Genomic DNA, 26,443 nt, shown 5'->3' on the forward strand with positions numbered 1-26,443 from the left:
GGTGAAATCATCGTCAGGGCCACGAGTAATATCAGCGTCCTCCCAATACCGTTTGTAGAGCACGTGAGGTATAGTCGTCACCTGAGAACCGGTGTCCAGCAAAGCATTCAAGGGGATTCCATCAATCACTACAGGGAGAACTGGTCGTCCTCCAATATACTTGGTTCTCCAATGCTGCGGGCCTGACCGTCCTACTCCTGGGGGTTGGCCCTTTGCCCCAGGGGTTGCTCGTTTAAAGGACAGTACCTTGCAAGATGGCCCACCTGGTGACAGCGGCGGCAGATGGGTCGTCCATCCTGGTGGAAGCGATCGTCGGGCCGGCTCCTGGTCGGCGGAGTCCTCCTCCGTCGCATCCAAGGGACATCCTCCGGGCTGGAAGCCAACTGGATCTTCCCTTTGGGGGCCTCCTGTAGGGACTGCACCGTCCGGGCCAGGGCAGCAACGCTCTTGGTTAGCTCTTGCATCTGGAGACGGAGTCCTGCAGGGGAGTCGTCCTCGAAGCTCTGGGCGTCGGCCTCCACGGCAACTGGGGTATCCGATGCCACCTCCTGGTGGTAGGTGAGAGCGGGGCGCCTGGGTGGTACTGCGCGGCTGGGCTGTCGCTCCTGCAATGCCTGGATAGCTTTATCTTTAAACTGCGCAAAAGTCAAGTCTGGATTTTGCATGGCCAGGAAGTGCAATTGGCCCCGCTGGTGACTGCACAGGAGCCCCTCAATGAACCGCTCCTTCAGGATTTTATCCTCATCCTGCATGCTGCCGGGGTCACTCTGCTTAATGGCCCGCATCGCTTCCTGGAGATTAAGGGCATAGTCCCGTAAGTTATCCTGCGACCTCTGTTTGCATCCATAGAAAGTCAGTTTAATCTCTGTGGCAGTGCGAGTATCAAAGGTGGCTTTAAGCTTGGCAAAAATCTGTTGTGCAGTTCCTTTATCCTCAGCGGGCCAGGATTTCACTTCTCTCAGAGCCGCCCCAAAGAGTTGGCCGGTTATCATATGGACCTTCTGGGGCTCGGTTAGGGGATAGAACTCGAGCAGGCTGCAGAGCCCTTCTTTAAAGTCAGTGAACGTATGCGCCTCCCCAGAATATCGTGGGAGCCAGGCCGCTCCGGGCAGGTAGGGCATGGAGAAGGGCATTATGGCTTTCGCATTAGCGGCAGTGTCCGACTGGCTGATGGGGGCAGCGGGTTCTGCGGCAGCCAGTGGTGGTATTAGGGCCGCGGCTTCGCCCGCTGCGGGGACCGGAGCTGCCCCTGCGTCCGCGGCTGCGACCGCCACCTCCTCTCCTCCCGACTCGGACATGGCCGTCCCTTCCTCCCACTAACCTGCTGGAGGTCGGAGTTCCTCTTCTGGGATTGGCGTCTCACCGCGCTTTCCGTTCCGCGCTTCTTTTGGCTGATCCCGCCCACGTAGCTAAGGCTCCTCCCTCCGCGCGCGGCAATGGCGAATTTTGGCGGTAACTTTCCGCGGCAAGCAGTCGCACACAGTTCTCTCAATAAAGTACAGTCCAAGCACGATAAATCACAGTTCCAAGGCACACATGACCTGATTCTTCAGGCTTAAGTAAATCCTGTTCGTGACGCCAAGTTGCGGAGCGCCCCCACACCGCCGCAGGGCCGAGGGGTACCCGGAGCCGGGCCTCTAGGTCTCAGTCTTGGGGTTGTCACGGTGGCTAGACCCGGTCCGTGGCCCTGTCTGTCAGTAGGGGACGTCCGGTGCAATAAGTGGTGTTGTAGCGGTGCAGGTCGCGGTAAATAATGAGGACACCAGGTTGCAGTCTCTTTACCTCTTTACTGAAGATGTTGGAGACCTCAGTCCAGAGCGCTGTTAACTGGGTTTTCAGAGACCGGCCGGTCCAACGACACATCAGGAGTTCCTCCTTACAGGTGGGAATCAGTAACTACCTTCTAGCGCTGTGTGTTGTAGTTCTTCCCTGCTGAGCTCCCGGGATAGTCCTCACAACTGTTTCTTTCTGTCTCTACTGTTCTTTCTCCGTCCTCCAGATGATATGGTAGGACGCACCCGTATGACGGGGTAGGCCTGGAGTTCTTCCGGGACCCTAGAGTCGCCCCTCTCCCACAGCTGCCTCCGTTGTCTGCTTAGGTGTTAAGTGAGACAGCCAACCTGTAATTAGCTGTCTGGCCGTGGTTTGCAATGTACTTAAAGTCTCTTACTTGCTCGGCGTTCCGGCCACCGACTGTTTGCGCCTCAGAAGGATGTTGCCTCGGTCTAACAGCAGGACCCCTTCTGGTATTTCTCCTTTTCTGTATTCCCGTTGTTTACTGGTTAGTTCTGCTCTGAGGAGTCTGCCAGGATCCCATCCCTGACAGGTCCTCTCACTAGCTCTTCCCAGCTACTTCTCCCTGTCTTCCTGTCCAACCCCCAGTTTTACCAGAGTTGTGAGGAGTGGCCTACTAGATAGGACCACCCCCCCTGGTGGCCGGAGTGTGAGGTGTGGTGTGAGTGTACCTGATCAGAGAAACTCCTTAGTGCAATCAGACGTACCATAGCTCCCCGTAGTGGCGGAGCCACAGTACTGCAACAACCAGGACTCTGGGGTGCTGCACTTGGATTGCCATGGCTGCAATCTCATAACCCAGTCCTCGACTGGAACGCTATGTCTGTGTTAAGCTGGGGATGTAAGGGGATGCATGGGGACGTACCTTTGGTTTCCATTTCGTCATCTATTCCCTCTGAGATTCCTGAATTCTTGTCTGACTATCGTGACGTTTTTGAAGAACCTAAGCTTGGTTCATTACCTCCGCACCGGGAGTGCGATTGTGCCATAGATTTGATTCCGGGTAGTAAATACCCTAAGGGTCGTTTATTTAATCTGTCTGTGCCTGAACATGCTGCTATGCGAGAATATATAAAGGAGTCCTTGGAAAAGGGACATATTCGTCCTTCGTCATCTCCCTTAGGAGCCGGTTTTTTCTTTGTGTCTAAGAAAGATGGCTCTTTGAGGCCGTGTATTGATTATCGGCTTTTGAATAAAATCACGGTTAAATATCAATATCCGTTGCCACTGCTGACTGATTTGTTTGCTCGCATAATGGGGGCCAAGTGGTTCTCTAAGATAGATCTCCGTGGGGCGTATAATTTGGTGCGAATTAAGCAGGGGGATGAGTGGAAAACCGCATTTAATACGCCCGAGGGCCACTTTGAGTATTTGGTGATGCCTTTTGGCCTTTCAAATGCCCCTTCAGTCTTTCAGTCCTTTATGCATGACATTTTCCGTGATTATTTGGATAAATTTATGATCGTGTATCTGGATGATATTCTGATTTTTTCGGATGACTGGGACTCTCATGTCCAGCAGGTCAGGAGGGTTTTTCAGGTTTTGCGGTCTAATTCCTTGTGTGTGAAGGGTTCTAAGTGCGTTTTTGGGGTTCAAAAGATTTCCTTCTTGGGATACATTTTTTCCCCCTTTTCCATCGAGATGGATCCTGTCAAGGTTCGGGCTATTTGTGATTGGACGCAACCCTCTTCTCTTAAGAGTCTTCAGAAATTTTTGGGCTTTGCTAACTTTTATCGTCAATTTATTGCTGGTTTTTCTGATGTTGTTAAACCATTGACTGATTTGACTAAGAAGGGTGCTGATGTTGCTGATTGGTCCCCTGCTGCTGTGGAGGCCTTTCGGGAGCTTAAGCGCCGCTTTTCTTCCGCCCCTGTGTTGCGTCAGCCTGATGTTGCTCTTCCTTTTCAGGTTGAGGTCGACGCTTCTGAAATCGGAGCTGGGGCGGTTTTGTCGCAAAGAAGTTCCGACTGCTCCGTGATGAAACCTTGTGCTTTTTTTTTCTCGTAAATTTTCGCCCGCCGAGCGGAATTATGATATTGGGAATCGGGAGCTTTTGGCCATGAAGTGGGCTTTTGAGGAGTGGCGTCATTGGCTTGAGGGGGCTAGACATCAGGTGGTGGTATTGACCGACCACAAAAATTTAATTTATCTTGAGTCCGCCAGACGCCTGAATCCTAGACAGGCGCGCTGGTCGTTGTTTTTCTCTCGGTTTAATTTTGTGGTGTCATACCTACCGGGTTCTAAGAATGTTAAGGCGGATGCCCTTTCTAGGAGTTTTGAGCCTGACTCCCCTGGTAATTCTGAACCTACAGGTATCCTTAAGGATGGAGTGATATTGTCTGCCGTTTCTCCAGACCTGCGGCGGGCCTTGCAGGATTTTCAGGCGGATAGACCTGATCGTTGCCCACCTGGTAGACTGTTTGTTCCTGATGATTGGACCAGTAAAGTCATTTCTGAGGTTCATTCTTCTGCGTTGGCAGGTCATCCTGGAATCTTTGGTACCAGGGATTTGGTGGCAAGGTCCTTCTGGTGGCCTTCCCTGTCACGAGATGTACGAGGCTTTGTGCAGTCTTGTGACGTTTGTGCTCGGGCCAAGCCTTGTTGTTCTCGGGCTAGTGGATTGTTGTTGCCCTTGCCTATCCCGAAGAGGCCTTGGACGCACATCTCGATGGATTTTATTTCGGATCTTCCTGTTTCTCAGAAGATGTCTGTCATCTGGGTGGTGTGTGACCGTTTCTCTAAGATGGTCCATTTGGTTCCCCTGCCTAAGTTGCCTTCTTCTTCCGAGTTGGTTCCTCTGTTTTTTCAAAATGTGGTTCGTTTGCAGGGTATTCCAGAGAATATCGTTTCTGACAGAGGAACCCAATTCGTGTCTAGATTTTGGCGGGCATTCTGTGCTAGGATGGGCATAGATTTGTCTTTCTCGTCTGCTTTCCATCCTCAGACTAATGGCCAGACCGAGCGGACGAATCAGACTTTGGAGACATATTTGAGGTGTTTTGTGTCTGCAGATCAGGATGATTGGGTTGCTTTTTTGCCTTTAGCGCAGTTTGCCCTCAATAATCGGGCCAGCTCTGCCACCTTGGTGTCTCCTTTTTTCTGTAATTCGGGGTTTCATCCTCGATTTTCCTCCGGTCAGGTGGAATCTTCGGATTGTCCTGGAGTGGATGCTGTGGTGGAGAGGTTGCATCAGATTTGGGGGCAGGTGGTGGACAATTTGAAGTTGTCCCAGGAGAAGACTCAGCTTTTTGCCAACCGCCGGCGTCGGGTTGGTCCTCGGCTTTGTGTCGGGGACTTGGTGTGGTTGTCTTCTCGTTTTGTCCCTATGAGGGTTTCTTCTCCTAAGTTTAAGCCTCGGTTCATCGGCCCGTACAAGATATTGGAGATTCTTAACCCTGTGTCCTTCCGTTTGGACCTCCCTGCATCTTTTTCTATTCATAATGTTTTTCATCGGTCATTGTTGCGCAGGTATGAGGTACCGGTTGTGCCTTCCGTTGAGCCTCCTGCTCCGGTGTTGGTTGAGGGCGAGTTGGAGTACGTTGTGGAAAAAATCTTGGACTCCCGTGTTTCCAGACGGAAACTCCAGTATCTGGTCAAATGGAAGGGATACGGTCAGGAGGATAATTCTTGGGTGACTGCCTCTGATGTTCATGCCTCCGATCTGGTCCGTGCCTTTCATAGGGCTCATCCTGATCGCCCTGGTGGTTCTGGTGAGGGTTCGGTGCCCCCTCCTTGAGGGGGGGGTACTGTTGTGAAATTGGATTTTGGGCTCCCCCGGTGGCCACTGGTGGAATTGAACTTGTGTGCATCATCCCCTCTGTTCACCTGTTCCCATCAGGATGTGGGAGTCGCTATTTAACCTTGCTCCTCTGTCACTTCCATGCCGGTCAACATTGTAATCAGAAGCCTTTCTGTGCATGTTCCTGCTACCAGACAACTTCCAGCTAAGTCGGACTTTTGTCCTTGTTTGTTTTTTGCATTTTGTTCCAGTTCACAGCTGCAGTTTCGTTTCTGTGTCTGGAAAGCTCTTGTGATCTGAAATTGCCACTCTGATGTTATGAGTTAATACTAGAGTCTTAAAGTAATTTCAGGATGGTGTATTGATAGGGTTTTCAGCTGACCATGAAAGTACCCTTTCTGTCTTCCGGCTATCTAGTAAGCGGACCTCGATTTTGCTAAACCTATTTTCATACTACGTTTGTCATTTTCATCTTAAATCACCGCCAATATATGTGGGGGCCTCTGTCTGCCTTTCGGGGAAATTTCTCTAGAGGTGAGCCAGGACTATATTTTCCTCTGCCAGGATTAGTTAGTCCTCCGGCCGGCGCTGGGCGTCTAGGGATAAAACGCAGGCTACGCTACCCGGCTACTGTTAGTTGTGCGGCAGGTTTAGTTCATGGTCAGTTTAAGTTTCCATCCTTCCAAGAGCTAGTTCCTATGTATGCTGGGCTATGTTCTCTTGCCATTGAGAACCATAACACCTCGGCCGGCGGGACGGGGTCGGCGGACTCACCAGCCGATGCAGGCTCCTCCTCTGCGGTGGGTTCCTCTGGCGATGTCGGTGAGGACCTCAACGGCAGCTCCGGCAGCGGTATAGGATCCGATGCCAGAGGATCTTCTTCCGGTGCTACCTGGTGCGGAGTCTGGGCCTTCACGTTCAGTTGAAGGAGCTGGTCAAGCAAGTCCTCCATCTCAGCCTGCAGGAAGTCAGTGCTGTCCGTGGAGAATTGGCTGCGGTGCTCATCCGGGTAGTTGGGGGAGGCCTCCGCTTCAACCCCACATTCGGGTCCTGAGCTGCTGGCCATGGCGTCCTCCACGTGGGTCACTTCCTGATCCTTTTCCCGCTCTCTCCTTCGTGGGCGGTTTCGTTTTCTCTGTCTCCGCCTTCCATTGAGGATTAGGAGGCGGATTTCTGCTGCTGACGGACACGTCCTCACGGTGCAGAAATATTTAGACTGGGCGGCCATTGTCTTTCGCGCTCTTCAGCTTGTCTACACCCACTCCACGCCCCTCTTCTTCTCCTGCGCTTCTCCTCAGCGCTGCAATGGCGGCGGTTTTGGCGGTAAATGGCAACACACAGTCTTTGTAATAAAGTACAGTCCAAGCACAGTAAATCACAGTTCCAAGGCACACATGACCTGATTCTTCAGGCTTAAGTAGATCCTGTTCGTGACGCCAAGTTTGTAGCGCCCCCCCCACTGCCGCAGGGCCGAGGGGTACCCGGTACCGGGCCTCTGAGTCTCTGCTTTGGGGTTGTCATGGTGGCTAGGCTCGGTCCGTGGCCCTGCTGAGGGGCGCCCAAATAAAGGGATGAGTAGTTCGATGTGTGGTGCAGGACGCAATCAATCACAAGGACACAGGGGTGCAGTCTCTTTACCTCTTTACTGAAGGTCTCTGGGTCCTCAGTCCGGAATACGGTTCACCAGGCTGCGCAAGTCCGGCCGGTCCAATGGCACCTCCAGAGTTCTCTTTGCAGGTGGAAATCTGTGCCTTCCTGCTAGCGCTATGTGTTGTGGTCCTCCCCTGCTGTGCTTACGGGATAGTCCCCACAACTGTTGTGTCTGTTTCTCGTGTTCCCTCACAACTCGATTAGATGATGTTCTGCTAATCCTCCGTCCCTCCCTGATGTTACGGTTGGGATGCACCCGTATGACGGGTAGGCTCGGAGCTCTTCCGGGACCCTAGAGTCGCCCCTCTCCACAGGTTGCCCCCTATGTCTGCGTAGGTGATTTAGGCGAGACAGCCCACCTGTGACTGACTGTCCTGCCGTTGGTTTGAAGTATGGCTTAGAGCTCTGTACTTCCTCGGCGTTCCGGCTGCCGGTTGTTTGCGCCTCAGTAGGATGTTGCCTCGATCTTACAGCACGACTCCTACTGGTATTCTCTTTCTTGCTTTGATCTCGTTTCTCACTCAGCACAATAAATCTCGCTTCTTATCCTTTCTTAGGGCACCGCCGCTATACTGAGCAGGCACGGTCCCGTAACGTTCTTTCTCGTTGCCAGGCCTCTGTCAGGATCCCACCCCTGACAGGGACCCTACCGAATCTTCCCTCACAACACCCTCTGCCACAAGGTGTTGCCTGGTTCCAACCCAGTCAGCTTTCTCTCTAACTTCCTGCCTGACCCCCAGTTTTACCAGTATGTGAGGAGTGGCCTAATGAATAGTACCCTTAGCTCCCCCTGGAGGCCCGACTGTGAAATGTATTGGTGTCTGTGATACCTGGTCAGATGAACTCCTTCACTGCCATCAGACGTACCATAGCCCCCCTTAGCGGCGGAGCCACAGTACTGCAACGGCCAGGACTCTGGGGCGCTGCACTAATCTCCTGGTGAGCATTAGATGTATGCTGCACTAATAAAGCATAGACCCCCTGAGCATACGTTCTGGTATCTCCACAAATGGGACAAGCAGAGGAGCTGTATGCATTAAACGACAGAACATTTGTAATTGAGACTCTTTGCAAATTTGAATCTTTATTATTTTTTAATGCTCATACACAGCTGTTAGAAAAGTGTCAATCCCTCTCTAAGCTGTCAAAACAAGTGAAAAGTGGAATTCCTGGGTCTCCACCAATAAGATCTCTCATGAGTTGAACGTGGATTGTAGGTGGAGTTCCCCTTTAAAGCAGCAAAATGTAAAATGTTTGTCACTTACCTTGTATCCAGCAAATGTGAGAAATGAATTATTAACCTCTTCAATATCCTCCTGTGCAGAGCAAAGCGCCTGATGTTTGCTGCGGTGACACTAATCTTTGCTGGCTGCATCATCACCGCCACTTTGATATCGTACTTTTTAAAACTTTCAATTCGTTACCCAAGAGGTGAAAGGTAAAAGTAATTTTTATATTTATTTTAAGTCAAAAGCTGCGGAGATAGCTTAGGTTGAAAGATCGATAGATAGAAAGATAGATAGATAGATAGATAGATAGATAGATAGATAGATAGATAGATAGATGATAGATAGAAGGAATGAGATGATAGATATTAGATAATACATACATAATAAATATATAATATATAAATAATAGATAAATAATAGATAATAGATAGATAATGGATAGATAGATAGATAGATAATAGATACTGTAGATAGATAGATAGATAGATCTTCAAAGTAGCCACCTTTTGCTTTGATGACTGCTTTGCACACTCTTGGCATTCTCTTGATGAGCTTCAAGAGGTAGTCCTGATCACAGAAGCAAAGTTTTTGTGGTACAGCAACTATGTTCTATTTGTTTTAGGCATAACGGGTTAGGAAAACACACTTTGGACCCAGGAACAAAAAATAAATAAAAATGTGTTACATAGTGAGATGATGAATAGATTTGAAACAGATAAGTAGAAATATACTGTAGACATAAATGACACAGATAAGAGAGAAATCTAGAAATCTGATACATAGATGATTCCTACATTTTCACAGGGAGACTTCATCTAATCACATACTTCTAACCTTTCTTCGCAGCCAGTCTCGGATGAATTATTGGGTGGAATATTACACTAAACCCTACTGCAGATATGGACCTTTCTTAATTGGAATGATTCTCGCTATTATGATTGTCAAAAAACAATCTCCTTATATTAAGTCCAGGGTAAGTCGTTAGGATATGCTTTTACTGTGATTGTGGGGGGCTTTGACCCCTCGGTGCCAACTGATCCTAAAAATGAGGGGCCAATGCATTCATTCCTTCATTGTTTTTCTGCAAAGTGACAACTTTAATCATCAGCCCTGTATTCTCCGGGGATGTTAATTATGCCCTCAAAAAGGACATTACCATAAATCTGGAGTGTGGGTCCCTGGTGAGCTTAGGGAACCGTAAATCTGGAGTGTGGGTCCCTGGTGGGCTTAGGGATCCATAAATCTGGAGTGTGGGTCTCTGGTGGGCTTAGGGATCCTTAGATCTGGAGTGTGGGTCCCTGGTGGGCTTAGGGATCCATAAATCTGGAGTGTGGGTCTCTGGTGGGCTTAGGGATCCTTAGATCTGGAGTGTGGGTCCCTGGTGGGCTTAGGGATCCATAAATCTGGAGTGTGGGTCCCTGGTGGGCTTAATGAACCATAAATCTGGAGTGTGGGTCCCTGGTGGGCTTAGGGAATACCAGTCTAATAAAGGGACACAATTCTTGCTTCTTGTCCTCTTTTATAATGTAAAGCGCTGCTGAATATGTTGGCGCTATATAAATAAAATTATTATTATTATGTGACTTTTTTCCACAGGCACAGGCTGTGCTGGGATGGATATCTGCGCTGGTCATCATGCTCACAGTCATTACACTGGCCTTTGTTCTAGATGATGCTCCTGGTTCTTACTCAATCATGGCTGCACTTTACCAGGGTCTTCATCGCTCTTTATGGGCCGTGGCTCTTGGTTTGATCCTCGTTCTGTGCCATGAAGAATATGGAGGTAAAAGAGGCGAATTTAAGACAGTAAATTATTTTTAGCTGATGCCTCCATAAAACTGATAATGCAAAAATACAGACTGGGAAGCTGCATCCCTGCACTAGGAGAAACAATGTCTATCCAGGGGTGGGTGATGGCCCCTGTGTGACCAGTAATGGTGAGGTGAGAGCCAGATAATAATCACTGGGGAAAAGAGGCAATTGCCCTATGGTAGGTTTGTTGTTGTGTTCACAGTACATGGCAGCTCTTGTGGGGTGTCCTCAGTATATGGCAGATATTGTGGGGTGTTCCCAGTATATTGCAACATCTTGTGGAGTGATCCCAGTACATGGCAGGTCTTGTGAGGTGTCCTCAGTACATGGCAGCTCTTGTGAGGTGTCCTCAGTACATGGCAGATCTTGTGGGGTGTTCCCAGTACATGGCAGGTCTTGTGTGGTGTTCCCAGTGTATGGCAGGTCTTGAGGGGTGTTCCCAGTATACGGCAGGTCTTGAGAGGTGTTCCCAGTATATGGCAGCTCTTGTGAGGTGTCCTCAGTACATGACAGGCCTTGTGAGGTGTTCCCAGTACATGACAGGTCTTGTGAGGTGTTCCCAGTATACGGCAGGGCTTGTGGGGTGTTCCCAGTATATGGCAGTTCTTGTGGGGTTTTCCCAGTACATGGCAGGTCTTGTGGGATGTTCCTGGTATATGGCAGGTCTTGTGAGGTATTCCCAGTATACGGCAGGGCTTTTGGGGTGTTCCCAGTATATGGCAGATCTTGTGGGGTGTTCCCAGTACATGGCAGGTCTTGTGGGGTGTTCCCAGTATACGGCAGGGCTTGTGGGGTGTTCCCAATATATGGCAGGTCTTGTGAGGTGTTCCCAATATATGGCAGGTCTTGTGGGGTGTTCCCAGTATATGGCAGGTCTTGAGGGGTGTTCCCAGTATACGACAGGGCTTGTGGGGTTTTCCCAGTATATGGCAGATCTTGTGGGGTGTTCCCAGTACATAGCAGGTCTTGTGTGGTGTTCCCAGTGTATGGCAGGTCTTGAGGGGTGTTCCCAGTATACGGCAGGTTTTGTGGAGTGATCCCAGTACATGGCAGGTCTTGTGGGGTGTTCACAGTACATGGCAGCTCTTGTGAGGTTTCCTCAGTACATGGCAGATCTTGTGGGGTGTTCCCAGTACATGGCAGGTCTTGTGTGGTGTTCCCAGTACATGACAGGTCTTGTGAGGTGTCCTCAGTACATGGCAGATCTTGTGGGGCATTCCCAGTACATGACAGGCCTTGTGAGGTGTTCCCAGTACATGACAGGTCTTGTGAGGTGTTCCCAGTATACGGCAGGGCTTGTGGGGTGTTCCCAGTATATGGCAGTTCTTGTGGGGTGTTCCCAGTACATGGCAGGTCTTGTGGGATGTTCCTGGTATATGGCAGGTCTTGTGAGGTATTCCCAGTATACGGCAGGGCTTTTGGGGTGTTCCCAGTATATGGCAGATCTTGTGGGGTGTTCCCAGTACATGGCAGGTCTTGTGGGGTATTCCCAGTATACGGCAGGGCTTGTGGGGTGTTCCCAATATATGGCAGGTCTTGTGAGGTATACCCAGTATATGGCAGGTCTTGTGGGGTGTTCCCAGTATACAACAGGGCTTGTGGGGTTTTCCCAGTATATGGCAGATCTTGTGGGGTGTTCCCAGTACATGGCAGGTCTTGTGTGGTGTTCCCAGTGTATGGCAGGTCTTGAGGGGTGTTTCCAGTATACGGCAGGTCTTGTGAGGTGTTCCGAGTATATGGCAGGTCTTGTGGGGTGTTCTCAGTATATGGCAGATCTTTTGGGGTGTTCCCCGTATATGGCATGTCTTGTGAGGTATTCCCAGTATATGGCAGGTCTTGTGGGGTGTTCCCCGTATATGGCAAATGTTGTGGGATGTTTCTGGCATACAGTGCCTTGCGAAAGTATTCGGCCCCCTGGAACTTTTCAGCCTTTTCCCACCTATCATGCTTCAGATATAAAGATACCAAATGTAAATTTTTGGTGAAGAATCAACAACAAGTGGAACACAATTGTGAAGTTGAACAAAATTTATTGGTTATTTTAAATTTTTGTGGAAATTCAAAAACTGAAAAGTGGGGCGTGCAATATTATTCGGCCCCTTTACTTTCAGTGCAGCAAACTCACTCCAGAAGTTCATTGTGGATCTCTGAATGATCCCATGTTGTCCTAAATGCCTAATGATGATAAATATGATCCACCTGTGTGTAATCAAGTCTCCGTATAAATGCACCTGCTCTGTGAGAGTCTCAGGGTTCTGTGTGAAGCACAGAGAGCATCATGAAGACCAAGGAACACAACAGGCAGGTCCGTGATACTGTTGTGGAGAAGTTTAAAGCCAGATTTGGATAGAAAATGATTTCCAAAACCTTAAACATCCCAAGGAGCACTGTGCAAGCGATCATATTGAAATGGAAGGAGTATCATACCACTGCAAATCTACCAAGACCCGGCCGTCCCTCTAAACTTTCATCTCAAACAAGGAGAAGACTGATCAGAGATGCAGCCAAGAGGCCCCTGATCACTCTGGATGAACTGCAGAGATCTACAGCTGAGGTGGGACAGTCTGTCCATAGGACAACAATCAGTCGTACACTGCACAAATCTGGCCTTTATGGAAGAGTGGCAAGAAGAAAGCCATTTCTCAAAGATATCCATAAAAAGTGTCTTTAAAGTTTGCAACAAGCCACCTGGGAGACACACCAAACTTTTTGGCAAGAATGTCACACGATATGTTTGGTGTAAAGGCAACACAGCTCATCACCCTGAACATACCATCCCCACTGTCAAACATGGTGGTGGCAGCATCGTGGTTTGGGCCTGCTTTTCTTCAGCAGGGACAGGGTTAAAATTGATGGGAAGATGGATGGAGCCAAATACAGGACCATTCTTGAAGAAAACCTGTTGGAATCTGCAAAAGACCTGAGACTGGGACGAAGATTTGTCTTCCATCAAGACAATCAATAAAGCAGAATCTACAATGGAATTGTTCACAAATAAACGTATCCAGGTGTTAGAATGGCCAAGTCAGAGTCCAGACCTCAATCCAACCGAGAATCTGTGGAAAGAGCTGAAAACTGCTGTTCACAAACGATCTCCATCAAACCTCCCTGAGGGCGAGCTGTTTGCCAAGGAAGAATGGGCAAGAGTTTCAGTCTCTCGATGTACAAAACTGATAGAGACATACCCCAAGCGACTTGCAGCTGTAATCACAGCAAAAGGTGGCGCAACAAAGTATTAAGTTAAAGGGGAAGAATAATATTGCACGCCCCACTTTTCAGTTTTTGAATTTCCACAAAAATTTAAAATAACCAATAAATTTCGTTCAACTTCACAATTGTGTTCCACTTGTTGTTGATTCTTAACTTCACCAAATTTTACATTTGGTATCTTTATGTGTGAAGCATGATATGTGGGAAAAGGTTGAAAAGTTCCAGGGGGCCGAATACTTTCGCAAGGCACTGTAGGAGCTGGAACTTCTTTTCCTCTCACTTTCGATGATGCAAAAGCAAAGTCAAAAACCCACCCCCTACTTCCTGTAATCCATCTCTAGATCCTTGTCATCTAGAGAATACAGATGGATTACACTTAACAACAGTCAGTGAAAAGAAAGAGGGATTTTTCAAGATTAAACCCATATGATGTATAAAGAAAATGAATGGCAAATTGCAAATTTAAAGGGCCACTGTCACCCCCCTCCAGCCGTTATAAACTAAAAGAGCCATCTTGTGCAGCAGTAATGCTGCATTCTAACAAGGTGGCTCTTTTAGTTTTAGGTTTAAGTATACCCCAAAAAACGCGATTTGATACTTAGCCATAATTGGTGTCTCTAGCCACGCAGGCTGGTCCTCCCTCCCCAGCTTGGCCAGATCCTCTGCCGTCACTCACATCTTCTTGGTCTTTCTGCGCCGCCCCCTCAGCGCTGTTTAGGTTTTCAAACCGGCGCCTGCGCTGTGTAGTACTGTTCTGAGCAGACGCAGTAAGCTCTGGCCGTCTGCCGTCCCAGCCCCGCACTGTGCATAATGCATAACACAGTGCGGGGCTGGGATTCCAAAGGTGGGGGCCCCACTGCCCACGCAGGCGCAGTGTAAAAGCCTGGCTTGGACGGCAGACGGCCAGAGCTTACTGCGCCTGCGCAGAACAGTACTACACAGCGCAGGCACCGGTTTGAAAACCTAAACAGCGCTGAGGGGGCGGCGCAGAAAGACCAAGAAGATGTGAGTGACGGCAGAGGATCTGGCCAAGCTGGGGAGGGAGGACCAGCCTACGTGGGTATACTTGAACCTAAAACTAAAAGAGCCACCTTGTTAGAATGCAGTATTACTGCTGCACAAGGTGGCTCTTTTAGTTTATAACGGCTGGAGGGGGGTGACAGGGGCCCTTTAATCAGATTACCCGAATAATATTGCACGCCTTACTTTTCAGTTTTTAAATTTGCACAAAAATATAAAATAACCAATAAATTTTGTTCAACTTCACAATTGTGTTCCACTTGTTGTTGATTCTTCACCAAAAATTTACACTTGGTATCTTTATGTTTGAAGCATGATATGTGGGAAAAGGTTGAAAAGTTCCAGGGAGCCGAATACTTTCGCAGGGCACTGTATGTCACATCTGTGGGATGTTCCCAGTGTACAGTGGTTAGTTCTTATCAAAAGTGGTCCAGATAAGGACAACCATGGAACCGTTGGTCATTGGTGCGCGTAACCATGATTTCTGTGGAGAGTGTTTCCAGCCCGTCTAGTCCAATCTCACAGAAGAGGGACAGAGGCACAAGTTACTGAGAAGGTTACAGCTGGTTTTATGAAAGTTGGTAGATGAACATTAAGCTGATGTGTCCTGTTCTCGATGGTGATATTGAGCAGGCCATGCACCGTACTCTCTGGATGGCGGTATTATAAAGTTACTATATGGAACTAGTATAGTGACAGTAGTACAATCCTATCTCCCGTTGTCCTGCAGCCCACATGTGCACATCCAGGGGCCACTACTGAGTAGAGATTTTACAAATGCACATTTGTATGAGTTATGGCCTCACGACACATAATGACGTGTGAAGCATCACGTTCTCTCTCCAGGTCACCTAAACACAATGCTGTCGTGTGGGGCATGGAGCTTCCTATCTAAGATCAGCTACGCCTGTTATCTGACCCACCCCATCATTATCATCTTGTACTGTGGCCTGCAGGAGGCGCTCTTCCACTATCAGGATATTAACATGGTGAGTGATTATTTGGGATGGATGTGGTTTTTAGGTATTGGGTGGAACCAGAGTCCTGGTGCTTGAGGGACCCCCTAAGTTACATGAAGACACCAGTTCTACAAATGGCCCAAGGTAGATGGGGAGTGTGGCCACCCTGACCTAAAAGGGGGTGTTGAGGATAATATATATATATATATATATATATATATATATATATATATATATATATATATATATATATATATATTTACTTAAATGAATGTTTTTGAGATTAAAAATAATTTCTCTCATTGGGTTTCATTAAAAATTTTGTAGCATTTTGCTTTTACAGATTCTTGGTTTCCTTGCACATTCATCGTTGATGTGGTCTGTGTTCCTAAATCAGCTGAAAAGAGCTCAGAAAAAAAGACAAAACAGAGTCTCAAACTCCCTTTCAGATTGTCATAGCGGGCTGACTGGCAGATTCTCAGTTAACTCATTCTGCAGCCAAAAAGAGACCAGTGCTACCTAGAGGATGTAGAAGGCAAACTGTACAACATTTTTAATGGAAACCAGTTGCTAAAAAGGTCTTTTAGCCAAAAATATATGCATTTAAGAGAGAAAAAAAATTGCCCGGAAAGGTGGAAAAACTCTTCCAAGAACAATCTAGTTTGGGTCACTCTTCACTGTAAGAAATGGTGATTACAAAAATACTAGACAATTAGAGAACCTAGAACTCTCCAGAATTCCCATTCATTTTGACGTAAACATGCAGATGTGGTCGAATAGTTCGGAACCAGAGACATAGCTCAGGGTTCTTGGGTCAGAGGGAGGGTGAAACATCTGAATGGCCCCTAACCAGGTAACCCTGATTACAACTATGGTGATGCACCCTAATAGTGGAGGAGAACCTCAGCAGATTATTACTGAAAATAATCTCTACACAAAGACCAACATGGATATTACCGCCACATAGTGACCATATAGTTGTAGATACCAGTGCTGCAGAACATATAAGAGATCACAGCACAGTTACAGATAATGTCTTACCAGTTACCACTGACGTTTTTCTGATGGAATCTTCACTTTTCCCATCTTTTCCATCTGGTCCAAACCGACATGACAACTTCTCAAGCCGCGACTCAGCTGCCTAGATTACAACAAAGACACATTTCACATCTCACATTTTCAGCACCATCCGCATATATCATCGATCTGCAAAAAATCCTGGTACTGCTGATACCCCACTACTGAGCCGCTGCTGCCATATGTGTCCCCATTACTGCCCCTAATATCCCAATACTGAGCCGCTGCTGCCGTATGTGTCCCTATTACTGCACCTGATACCCCAATACTGAGCCGCTGCTGCCGTATGTGTCCCTATTACTGCACCTGATACCCCAATACTGAGCCACTGCTGCCGTATGTGTCCCTATTACTGCCCCTGATACCCCAATACTGAGCTGCTGCTGCTGCTATATGTGTCCCTATTACTGCACCTGATACCCCAATACTGAGCCGCTGCTGCCGTATGTGTCCCTATTACTGCCCCTGATACCCCAATACTGAGCCGCTGCTGCCGTATGTGTCCCTATTACTGCCCCTGATACCTCAATACTGAGCCGCTGCTGCCGTATGTGTCCCTATTACTGCCCCTGATACCCCAATACTGAGCCGCTGCTGCCGTATGTGTCCCTATTACTGCCCCTGATACCCCAATACTGAGCTGCTGCTGCCATATGTGTCCCTATTACTGCACCTGATACCCCAATACTGAGCCGCTGCTGCCGTATGTGTCCCTATTACTGCCCCTGATACCTCAATACTGAGCCGCTGCTGCCGTATGTGTCCCTATTACTGCACCTGATACCCCAATACTGAGCCGCTTCTGCCGTATGTGTCCCTATTACTGCACCTGATACTCCGATACTGAGCCGCTGCAGCCGTATGTGTCCCTATTACTGCACCTGATACCCCAATACTGAGCCGCTGCTGCCGTATGTGTCCCTATTACTGCACCTGATACCCCAATACTGAGCCGCTGCTGCCATATGTGTCCCTATTACTGCACCTGATAGCCCAATACTGAGCCGCTGCTGCCGTATGTGTCCCTATTTCTGCCCCTGATACCCCAATACTGAGCCGCTGCTGCCGTATGTGTCCCTATTACTGCACCTGATAGCCCAATACTGAGCCGCTGCTGCCGTATGTGTCCCTATTTCTGCCCCTGATACCCCAATACTGAGCCGCTGCTGCCGTATGTGTCCCTATTACTGCACCTGATACCCCAATACTGAGCCGCTGCTGCCGTATGTGTCCCTATTACTGCCCCTGATACCCCAATACTGAGCCGCTGCTGCCGTATGTGACCCTATTACTGTCCGATACCCCAATACTGAGCCGCTGCTGCCATATGTGTCCCTATTACTGCACCTGATAGCCCAATACTGAGCCGCTGCTGCCGTATGTGCCCCTATTACTGTCCGATACCCCAATACTGAGCCGCTGCTGCCATATGTGTCCCTATTACTGCACCTAATATCCCAATACTGAGCCGCTGCTGCCGTATGTGTCCCTATTTCTGCCCCTGATACCCCAATACTGAGCCGCTGCTGCCGTATGTGTCCCTATTACTGCCCCTGATACCCCAATACTGAGCCGCTGCTGCCATATGTGCCCCTATTACTGTCCGATACCCCAATACTGAGCCGCTGCTGCCGTATGTGTCCCTATTTCTGCCCCTGATACCCCAATACTGAGCCGCTGCTGCCGTATGTGCCCCTATTACTGCACCTGATACCCCAATACTGAGCCGCAGCTGCTGTATGTGTCCCTATTACTGCCCCTGATACCCCGATACTGAGCTGCTGCCATATGTGTCCCTATTACTGCCCCTGATACCCCAATACTGAGCCGCTGCTGCCGTATGTGTCCCTATTACTGCACCTGATAGCCCAATACTGAGCCGCTGCTGCCGTATGTGTCCCTATTACTGCACCTGATACCCCAATACTGAGCCGCTGCTGCCGTATGTGTCCCTATTACTGCCCCTGATACCCCAATACTGAGCCGCTGCTGCCATATGTGCCCCTATTACTGTCCGATACCCCAATACTGAGCCGCTGCTGCCGTATGTGTCCCTATTTCTGCCCCTGATACCCCAATACTGAGCCGCTGCTGCCGTATGTGCCCCTATTACTGCACCTGATACCCCAATACTGAGCCGCAGCTGCTGTATGTGTCCCTATTACTGCCCCTGATACCCCGATACTGAGCTGCTGCCATATGTGTCCCTATTACTGCCCCTGATACCCCAATACTGAGCCGCTGCTGCCGTATGTGTCCCTATTACTGCACCTGATAGCCCAATACTGAGCCGCTGCTGCCGTATGTGTCCCTATTACTGCACCTGATACCCCAATACTGAGCCGCTGCTGCCGTATGTGTCCCTATTACTGCACCTGATACCCCAATACTGAGCCGCTGCTGCCTTATGTGACCCTATTACTGCCCCTGATATCCCAATACTGAGCCGCTGCTGCCGTATGTGTCCCTATTACTGCACCTGATACCTCAATACTGAGCCGCTGCTGCCGTATGTGTCCCTATTACTGCACCTGATACCTCAATACTGAGCCGCTGCTGCCGTATGTGTCCCTATTACTGCACCTGATACCCCAATACTGAGCCGCTGCTGCCGTATGTGTCCCTATTACTGCACCTGATACCCCAATACTGAGCCGCTGATGCCGTATGTGTCCCTATTACTGCCCCTGATACCCCAATACTGAGCTGCTGCTGCCGTATGTGTCCCTATTACTGCCCCTGATACCCCGATACTGAGCCTCTGCTGCCGTATGTGTCCCTATTACTGCACCTGATACCCCAATACTGAGCCGCTGATGCCGTATGTGTCCCTATTACTGCACCTGATACCCCAATACTGAGCCGCTGCTGCCGTATGTGTCCCTATTACTGCACCTGATACCCCAATACTGAGCCGCTGATGCCGTATGTGTCCCTATTACTGCCCCTGATACCCCAATACTGAGCTGCTGCTGCCGTATGTGTCCCTATTACTGCCCCTGATACCCCAATACTGAGCCGCTGCTGCCGTATGTGTCCCTATTACTGCCCCTGATACCTCAATACTGAGCCGCTGCTGCCGTATGTGACCCTATTACTGTACCTGCTGTGTGGTTCTGTGTGCCCTCTAGTTGGTAAAACAATCTCTAGAATATAGTAATGCCGGGTGCAAGTGCCATAGAAAACAGTGCCCATATTTTTCCCCCTACAAAGTAATAATGCCCTCTGTGTGCCCTTTGAGGCCTCTATAGTAAAATGCACTCCCCATAGGCAGACTCTATATAATATACTCCCCATAGGCAGACTCTATGTGTGTGCCCCTTTGACAGTTAAAGTAACCTGAATTCCAATATAACAATAAGTGCCCTCTTTACATTTAATAATGTGTCTTGTCTCACCCTGTACAGCTCCCCTATACACAGTATGATGCCCCCTCACTGTATAGTACCACCCACACAGTATACTGACTGCTTAGTAGCCCCCAAGCTGTTTGATGGCTCCAACACTGTATGCTGGCCCCCTCACTGTAATATCCACACTGTATGATGGCCCCACACTGTACAAAGACCCCACACTATCTCCCATACTGTATGATGGCCCCCACACTGTACAAAGGCCCCACATTAGCTCCCACACTGTATGATAGCTTCCTCACTGTATGATGGTACACCATAAATAGCCTAAATAGTATAATGCACTCCACATGGTCCTCCACATAGTATAATGCAATCCCTATAGGCCTCCATATATTATAATGAACTGCTCATATGCCTCTATAGTATAATACACTCCCCATAGGCAGACTCTATATAATATACTCCCTATAAGCAGACTCTATACAGTGTAATGCACTTCCCATAGGCCTCTATAGTATAATGCATCCCCATAGGCAGACTCTATATAGTGTAATGCACTTCCCATAGGCCTCCATAGCATAATGCACCCACATAGGCAGACTCTATATAGTATAATGCACCTCCATAGGCATCTTTAATATAATACACTCATCATAGGATTAACCCTAGAAGGACCGTAACAGATATTCCAGGCAGACCATGACAGGCAGACTGTATATAGTATTATACACTCTCCGTAGGCAGACTCTATATAGCATAATGCACTCCCCATAGGCAGACTCTATAGAGCAAAATGTACCCTCATAGGCCTCTATAGTATAATGCACGCCCCATAGGCCTCCATACAGTATAATGCCCCCCCCCTCTTAGGCCTCCATACAGTATAATGCACCCCCATACAAAAAATACCCCTTCTCCTCTTTGCTCTGAACACCCGCACATCTGAAGACTGCGGGCACCAAGTAATGACATCATTGCGCCCCCTGACAGTGATATCAGATGCAGAGGGGGAATGATGGGAGGAGTGTGACGATCCCTGTCTCATCAGTGCTTTCAACTGTAGCTGATATTGTTGAACTTGTGATCATGGGGGGTGCCCAGTGCCGAGTTCACTGGCCTCAAAGGAGCCATGTGGCAGTGGAGGAAGATCGAGTCTCCCAACTTTGCTGCAGAGTTTAACTGTATGGGCGTATTGCGTACACCCATACAGTTAACAGTAGTGTAGCTCCGGGTGGGGTTCTCAGAGAGCAGAGCCCATGGTGACCGGCCTCTCTGCCACCCCGTTAGCTACGCTACTGTTCGGAACATGTTTCCAGAATCATTGATAAATAAATAAATATTCATCATTTACATGTAGTAGCTTAGTAGCTTGGAAAACCCTAATAAAAGGGTGCATCATGTCACAGGAGAAGGGGGTTTCATGCAAGGGTTCCTGTTTTATTAGCCAGAATGGAGATGGTTTTCAGGATCAGTGGGGTTCACAGTGACCTCCACCAATCAGTTTTATGAAAAGTTCTCACATATTAGAAGTTGGAAAAACTTTGGGGCAAGGCATCCTTCTTGCCTGATTGGGGCCCTTCTTTACAGAATTCAGCTAGACTGTGTATTTCCTGAAGGCCGTGTGCTACCTTATTCCTCCTGGGGAAATATGTGGTTGTCCATACTTTCATCAGAGATAACAGCTGAGAAGGGGTTGTCTATATGGTGCAAACACTTTAAAGGGGTGTTCCAGAGGAAGAAAATTAACTTTAAAAGAGCCCAGACTGGTAGAAAAAAATAAGAAGTACTCTCACTGATCCTCTGTAACTCAGCTTCCAACACTCTTCTGGTTCCCAACAGTCTCAACATCCTCATCCAGTATGGACACAACAGAGATGGTTGGAAACACCTGATGATTAGTACATACCGGTGGGGATGATATTCTTCTGTTCTGATGCCAGTGTGGACTGTTGCATTGCTTAACCTCCCTGGCCAGCCTTATCTCCTCTCCTACACATCATGTTACACAGATAGCACAACGCGCACCAAAGACATCATTCACACTATTTAATATGGCTCAGGTGATGGGACGTTGCCTGAGTATTCCAGTAGTTGTTGTCCTTTCATACCCATTGTACCAGCTCTGTTTAATCAACCACCTCTGGGCCAGCTTTCCTACATCAGCCATCACTGTGCCAACTAAGATACATAATTTATTATTTTGTTACATCACCGTTCCAGCTCTATTACATTAGCCATCGCTGTTCCAGCTCTGCTACGTCAGCCATCGCTGTTCCAGCTCTATTACATCAGCCATCGCTGTTCCAGCTCTATTACATCAGCCATCGCTGTTCCAGCTCTATTACATCAGCCACTGCTGTTCCAGCTCTATTACATCAGCCATCGCTGTTCCAGCTTTGCTTCGTCAGTCATCACTGTTTCAGCCTTATTATGTCAGTAATTGCTGTTCCAGCAGTAATATGTCAGCCATAGCTGTTCCAGCTCTATTACATCAGCCAGTAGCGTAGATACTGGGGAAGCAGAGGGGGTGGTCACCCAAGGTCCCGTGATCTGTGGGGCCCACCCGGAGCTATGATACTATTAACTGTATGGACTACAGTTGAAGCACTGATGAAACCGGCTCCGTCTCCCATCATTCCCCCTCAGAGTCTGACGTCACTGACAGCGGACATGATTATGTCATTACTTGGTGCCCACTGTCCTGAGATAAGCGGGCACTTGGAGCAGTGGGGGAACGAGGAGTAGAGGTGAGTATTGTATTTTTTTAATGGGGGGTGTATTATACTATAGATGCCTATGTGGGTGCAATATACTATATATAGTCTGCCTATGGTGAGTGCATTATATTATATAGAGTCTGCCAACGGGGAGTGCATAATACAATATAGAGTTTGCGTATGGGGAGTGCATTATACTATATGTAGGCCCATGGGGAGTGCATTATACTATATGGAGACCTATGGGGAGTGCATTATACTATATGGAGACCTATGGGGAGTGCATTATACTACATATAGGCCTATGGGGAGAGCATTATACTATATGGAGACCTATGGGGAGTGCATTATACTACATATAGGCCTATGGGGAGTGCATTACACTATATTGAGGACTATCTGGTGCATTGTACTATATGGAGGCTATTTAGGGGCCATCATATAGTATGGGAGCTAATGGGGCCTTTGTACAGTGTTGGAGCCATAAAACAGTTTGGGGGCTACTAACGGGTCAGTATACTATGTGGGGGGTACTATACAGTGAGGGCATCATACTATGTAGAGGGGAGCTATAGAGGTGGGAGACGAGGAATGTTATTAAATGTAAAGTGGGCACTTATTGATATAGGGGAACTCAGGTTATTGTGACCGTCAAAGGGGCACACAGGGCATTATTACTTTCTAGTAGGCAAAATGTGGGCACTGTTTTCTAGGGCACTTGCACCTGGCATTACTATATTCTAGAGGGTTGTTTTACTAGCTAGAAGCACAGAGAACCACACAGCAGGGGCAGTAATAGGGACACATACGACAGCAGCATTGGGGTATCAGCAGGATGAGGAGTTTGTGCAGGTTGGGAATAGATGGTGATGGGGCTGGAATATGAGAAGTGAAATGTGTCATTGCTGTATTCTCTGCAACCAAGTCCTGGCTGGAGAAGTCATCATGTCTGTTTGGGCCAGATGGAAAAGACGTGAAAAGTGACGACTGGTAGACTGGTATCTACCACTAACCATATGGCGGTAATATCAGTGTTGGCCTTTGTATAGAGATTATTTTCAGTAACAGTGCAATCATCTGCTGAAGTTGTCCTACATCCACTATTAGGATGGGGCACCATAGTTGTAATCAGGGTTACCTGGTTAGGAGTCTACTCAGAAGTTTCGCCCTCCCTGAAAAAAATCCATAACTACACCTCTGACGTTAGCCATCAGTGTGCCAGCTCTGCTACGTCAGTCATCACTGGTCCAGCTCTATTACATCAGCCATTGCTATCCAGGTCTGATATGTCATCTCTGATAAACCAGTTTGACATCTACTCCAGTTAAATACTGACACCACGTCAGCCAGTGTCAGCCGTCCTGCTACACTAGCGCCACCTGTCAAATGTTGCTCCAGAACTGCTCATCTGAACCATGAGCTGTGAGAATCCAACACATCAGGTGAAACAAGGAACCAGGTAAGAATCGAAATTAGGTCATCATTGAGCCCATTATTTATTTTTTAACCAAATTGAATCCTTTTAAAAATAGTTTTCATCCACAGCACAGGACGACCTCGCTAAATAACCAGAATCTATTGTGTTTTCCTTTCACCAGTTGTACCTCTTCATTGGACACTCCGCACTGACGATCGTCGTGGGCTTACTTTTGACAGTTCTGGTTGAACGACCGTTTCAAAGGTTGTTAAGTTTAGCCCAATAATACAATAAAACATCCAGAAGTCTTCAACCAAAACTGCAGAGAATCGATGAATGTGAGCTACAGCCAACGACAAGCACAAAAGTGTCTGCCGCTCTACCACTGGGTCATGAAAACTATAAACTAACTACCTGAACTATAAGGTGTAGAATACAACGAATTCCAAGAGAAAAGCATCAACGGGAAAAAGGCGACCTCAAAGATTCCTCTATGTGCCCCAACAACACAGACAATGCTGGGAAATCGGGCAAGACTTCTGAGAAGACACATCCAAGACTCGGCCTGATCTCACAGATTCCACTGCTACAGATTTATTCCTGTTACATTACATGATGGTTCTCTACAATTCACTCTGGCAGCGGCGGCTCCTCCGACAACTAGAGAGGCGGTCACCATGATCTACTACATGAGCTACTATCCATCCAACATCCCAGACTGCTGCTATAGAGGGGCTCCACAACACACCCAGACTGCTGTTATAGGGGCCTCCAGACTACACCTCCAGACTGCTGTGATAGGGGGCTCCAGACTGCTGTTATAAGAGGCTCCAGACTGCACCTCCAGACTGCTGTTATAGAGGGCTCCAGACTACACACCCAGACTGCTGTTATAGGGGAGCTCCAGACTACACATCCAGACTGCTGTGATGGGGGGCTCCAGACTACACATCCAGACTGCTGTTATAGGGGCTCCAGACTGCACCTCCAGACTGCTGTTATAGGGGGGGCCAGACTGCTGTTATAGGGGCCTCCCGACTACACATCCAGACTGCTGTTATAGGGGGCTCCAGACTGCTGTTATAGGGGGCTCCAGACTACACATCCAGACTGCTGTGATAGGGGGCTCCAGACTGCACCTCCAGACTGCTGTTATAGGGGCCTCCCGACTACACATCCAGACTGCTGTTATAGGGGGATCCAGACTGCTGTTATAGGGGGCTCCAGACTACACATCCAGACTGCTGTGATAGGGGGCTCCAGACCGCACCTCCAGACTGCTGTTATAGGGGGGCCCAGACTGCTGTTATAGGGGCCTCCCGACTACACCTCCAGACTGCTGTGATAGGGGGCTCCAGACTGCTGTTATAGGGGGGCTCCAGACTACACATCCAGACTGCTGTTATAGGGGGCTCCAGACTACACATCCAGACTTCTGTTATAGGGGGCTCCAGAATACACATCCAGACTTCTGTTATAGGGGGCTGCCTAGACAACATACAATCAACAGATGCATAAACAAAGCAAAGTTTCTCTTCCAGAATTACAACTTATCAGCTACCCACAGGAAAGGTGATTAATGAGCAATCACTTGGGTTCCAGGTTCCGACACCTTCATGGATGATAAGAGTTGTTGTCCTCTGACTTATGAAGATTGCCAAATACATTTCTTGGCTATTTTTGTCAGTCCCATAGATAATGTTTGGTGAGGGTCTCAGCTCCTGGACCCCCAGCACACATGTATCATCTTTTCTATGGACAGATAATATATTGAAATGGTGGAACCTTGCTAACCCTAAAACCTAACAAAAATATGACATTTGTGTTTATTTTGGGTTAGAAAATATTTTTTTGAAGTTTTTTTTTTAAATGAAATTGCAGTGTAAGAGCTCGCAGAAATCAAGCATATCCATCATCAAACATCAAAGCTTCCAGGAGTCTTCTACATTTAGTGTTCAAGAATGGAAGTCGTTTGTATTCATGTTAATATGTCTTTTTGCTTTTTTTCATGTTTTATTCAATTTCGTTCTTATCTTATGTTTACCCAACATTTATAATATATGCATCAAAAGTACTGGAAACTAAATTATTAATTTTGAGAAATAAAATTTGATTTAAATGGTCTTTGTACTTTCAGACAACTTCATCCCATTTGAGGGATAATCTGATTAAATTTGCAATTTGCAATTCATTTTCTTTATACATTATATGGTTTAATCTTGAAAAATCCCTCTTTCTTTTCACCGACTGTTGTTAAGTGTAATCCATCTCTATTCTCTAGATGACAAGGATCTAGACATGGATTACAGGAAGTAGGGGGTGGGTTTTTGACTTTGCTTTTGCATCATCGAAAGTGAGAGGAAAAGAAGTTCCAGCTCCTACAGTGCCTTGCGAAAGTATTCGGCTCCCTGGAACTTTTCACCCTTTTCCCACATATCATGCTTCAAACATAAAGATACCAAA

At 47.9% G+C, this 26,443-nt stretch overlaps 1 protein-coding gene across 1 annotated transcript in view; it reads left to right on the top strand.

Annotated features, from left to right (window-relative positions):
- The window catches only part of LOC143793483 (O-acyltransferase like protein-like), a 135,282-nt gene extending 110,440 nt beyond the window's left edge, over positions 1–24,842 (top strand). Inside the window, exons 11-15 of the mRNA XM_077280489.1 lie at positions 8,508–8,621; positions 9,259–9,385; positions 10,009–10,195; positions 15,301–15,443; positions 24,162–24,842. Coding sequence (XP_077136604.1) covers positions 8,508–8,621; positions 9,259–9,385; positions 10,009–10,195; positions 15,301–15,443; positions 24,162–24,266 — 676 coding nt within the window. The 3' untranslated portion in view covers positions 24,267–24,842. The remainder of the gene's footprint in view (positions 1–8,507; positions 8,622–9,258; positions 9,386–10,008; positions 10,196–15,300; positions 15,444–24,161) is intronic.
- The last annotated feature ends 1,601 nt before the right edge of the window (positions 24,843–26,443 follow it).

The sequence above is a fragment of the Ranitomeya variabilis genome, chromosome 1, assembly GCF_051348905.1.
Source record: "Ranitomeya variabilis isolate aRanVar5 chromosome 1, aRanVar5.hap1, whole genome shotgun sequence".
In the NCBI taxonomy this organism is placed as follows: domain Eukaryota; kingdom Metazoa; phylum Chordata; class Amphibia; order Anura; family Dendrobatidae; genus Ranitomeya; species Ranitomeya variabilis.